This window comes from Pediculus humanus, genomic scaffold (assembly GCF_000006295.1).
Source record: "Pediculus humanus corporis 1103172107461 genomic scaffold, whole genome shotgun sequence".
Lineage (NCBI taxonomy): Eukaryota > Metazoa > Arthropoda > Insecta > Psocodea > Pediculidae > Pediculus > Pediculus humanus.
This window is the reverse complement of record NW_002987081.1, coordinates 1935-4704: the sequence shown is the minus strand read 5'-3', so window position 1 is coordinate 4704 and position 2770 is coordinate 1935. Positions and strand designations below refer to the sequence as shown.

Here is a 2770-nt window from a genome sequence, read left to right as displayed (position 1 = left end):
TTACGGTGTGTGTCTGTCATCTTGACGTTTTAGTAAAAATTCGCAATTCAATTCAAAAAAAAAACATTTTCTGAAACGAAAGCATCATGGGGGAAATTTTTTTTTTTATAAATATTTGTTTCTAGATTTCTTTATTATTATTATTATTCGTTTAAAATGAATTTTTTTTTAACTAATCGTGTTTTTTGACTCCGTTTTCCGAAATGCTCGGCGATGGAGAACTTTCTATTTCTTCATCAGATGAACTCCTGATATCTCCTTCCATCTAAAACAAAAACAAAACAGGTATAGCAAGTGAGGATTTGTTCATATTCGAACCTTGAAATAAAATCGTAGAAATAACGAACCTTTCCGACTAATAATGAATTATATGCTATTTTTAATATTAAATAAGTCCAAAATATATGTAAAGCTAAGAGAAGAAACAACAAACTGTTAAAAATATAATAAGCGGGAAACATGTCGACTATTTTAGGTGCTTGAACCGTCGTATTTCTCATTATCCAAAACGGATACAATCCTAAACGAGTCATTATCCAAACCAGTGTAAAAACAACAAATAAACCGTCGCAAACTCTTTGGTAGTTGGCATATTTAGCCATTTTTGCTCCCTGCAAAAAAAAAAATTACAATTTGAAATGAAAAAAAAAGTTTTTTTATTTTTAAAGACTCGTCGGTTATTAGCCGTCGATACAATCGTAATACATCATCCGTAATAAGTTTATAAAAGGGAAAAAAAAAAAAAAAAGGTCAAAGGTAAATTTGATAAATTAAACAATAAATCGTTGACCCTAACTAGCTAGTTGTAAAACTCAACAACAAATTAAACAAATTAAAAAAAAAAGAAAAGAAAAGCTTTTGAGTAAAGGGTAATTACGTTTAACCTGATTTTTCTTTTTTTTTCCTTCCAAAGTTTATTCAAAATTTCTTTTTTTAAAATTTTAAGTAATTCTTTTCAAATGATTAATAAAATATTTTGAAGGTCAGTTTTTTTTTTCGTATTTATTCCAATGTTTTAATCCAATTTGATTTGATTGTAATTTGAACAATAACAAAACTAGAGGGTCAACATTGTATGTATATGTTTTAAAGATCCTATTACAGTTCCTTATAATTTTTTTTTTTTTACTTCAAATAATGTTATCAACGTACGTACGGGGGGGGACGCTCTCTATCTTGAAGAATTTTCCTTTTCATTACATTTTGTTGTCACGGTAAAAACCCGAACCCCAAACCAAAAAAAAAAAAAAAAAAAAAAAAGTCTTGATGAAAACTTTTTCGTTTGTTACTTCAATTTGCATTTGTCATTCTTTTTGACATTGCATACCGCGGCGCTTTCAAACAACCGCTAACCACTGACCTATTTATTAAAAGTTTTCGTTTTATTTATTTCGTATTAGCTTGGAAAAAAAAAAAAAAAAAACAGAAATGTCTCTCTTGTAATATCACGGATCCTGCTCGTGTCAAAGTCTCACCTCTAAAAGCACATCGGCACAGTCGTGTATGACCAAAACGAGACTTCCTATTCTGTGCATGTTGCACACCCATGAAAAATCCATTAGTATTATTGTTGCTATGTGATGAATGAACATTTGCCAAAAGTCTTTGTGCTTAACATCGAAAAACTGACTAACGGCGAGGGACCAATAAAAGCTCATGCTTATCATGTAATACCACCAAATATCGTTGGAAACGCTCTGAAAGTAAAAACGTATAATTGTCATTTCGACAACAATCGTACAAATGTATTGATAAAAGGGGGGAGGAGGTTCCTTCGCCTACCTGATGAGGGTACCCGTACCAACAATAATTTATATTCCACAGCCAAGGTTTGTCCCAGAGGACAATTAATCCATATGTGAAAGAATATATATAATATGTGCAACGAAAACTATTTTCACAGAATTTTTTAAGGGTTGTGGGTTTGTCCATGGCTCTCCTCACTCTCAGCCATCTTTCCACTTGTCTTTCAGTCATTTTCAACTGATTTGCCGTGTATTTGATTTCTTTTCCAACAACTTTCTTTCCGCTTTGGTATAATTTTTCCAATTCCGGTATAGATACAACTTTTTTGGGTTTGACATTTTTTATGCCCAGATAAATACCAAACGGAGCGTAACAATACCTGAAATTTAAATAATAGAATTCAAAAAAAAATAAATAATTACAAATTGAAAAATTTTTTTTTTTTTTTAAACTTTAAACGATTTTCAATCAATGGTGTAAAGTTTAAATTTTGCAAATGATTCTTACTCGAATCGACCTTTTTTTTTATGACAGCCATTTTTCTTTTCATATAATTAATAATAATAATAATAGTAATTAATTAACATAAACAAATTTTTTTTCAAATGATGACATTTATTATCATTTTTTAATATTAATGGATTGCGTGAACCATGCAATAATTATTAACAGTAATTTTTTTTTTTGTACTTTTTCTACTTTATTTATAACAATTAAAATTTCCTTTTTTAAATAATACATATTTATATAAAAAAAGAATAGAATTTTTAATTACTTTCGCAGTCTCGAGTAACAAACTTTTCTTAACAATGATGTTATGTAGAGATATGAAAAAAAAAAAATATTCAAGGACAGTTTATCCTAGATAAAATCATTATTTGTTGCGTTCAATTATTATAATAAATTTTTTTTTTTTACGTCACTTACTATATTGTTCTTTAATAAAAATATCTAACGATAATTTATACGAAAACAAATGGATTCCAACAAACACAACAACAACAACAACACCTTTCACACTTTA

General features: G+C 28.6%; 1 protein-coding gene across 1 annotated transcript; it reads right to left on the bottom strand.

Annotated features, from left to right (window-relative positions):
• Window positions 1-172: 172 nt before the first annotated feature.
• Window positions 173-1977, bottom strand: Phum_PHUM115780 (longevity assurance factor, putative; the record flags this gene model as incomplete). Its single annotated transcript, XM_002424116.1, has 4 exons — window positions 173-265; window positions 348-611; window positions 1476-1697; window positions 1783-1977. 4 exons carry the CDS (start codon window positions 1975-1977, stop codon window positions 173-175), a joined length of 774 nt encoding a protein of 257 aa, XP_002424161.1.
• Between the last annotated feature and the right edge of the window lie 793 nt (window positions 1978-2770).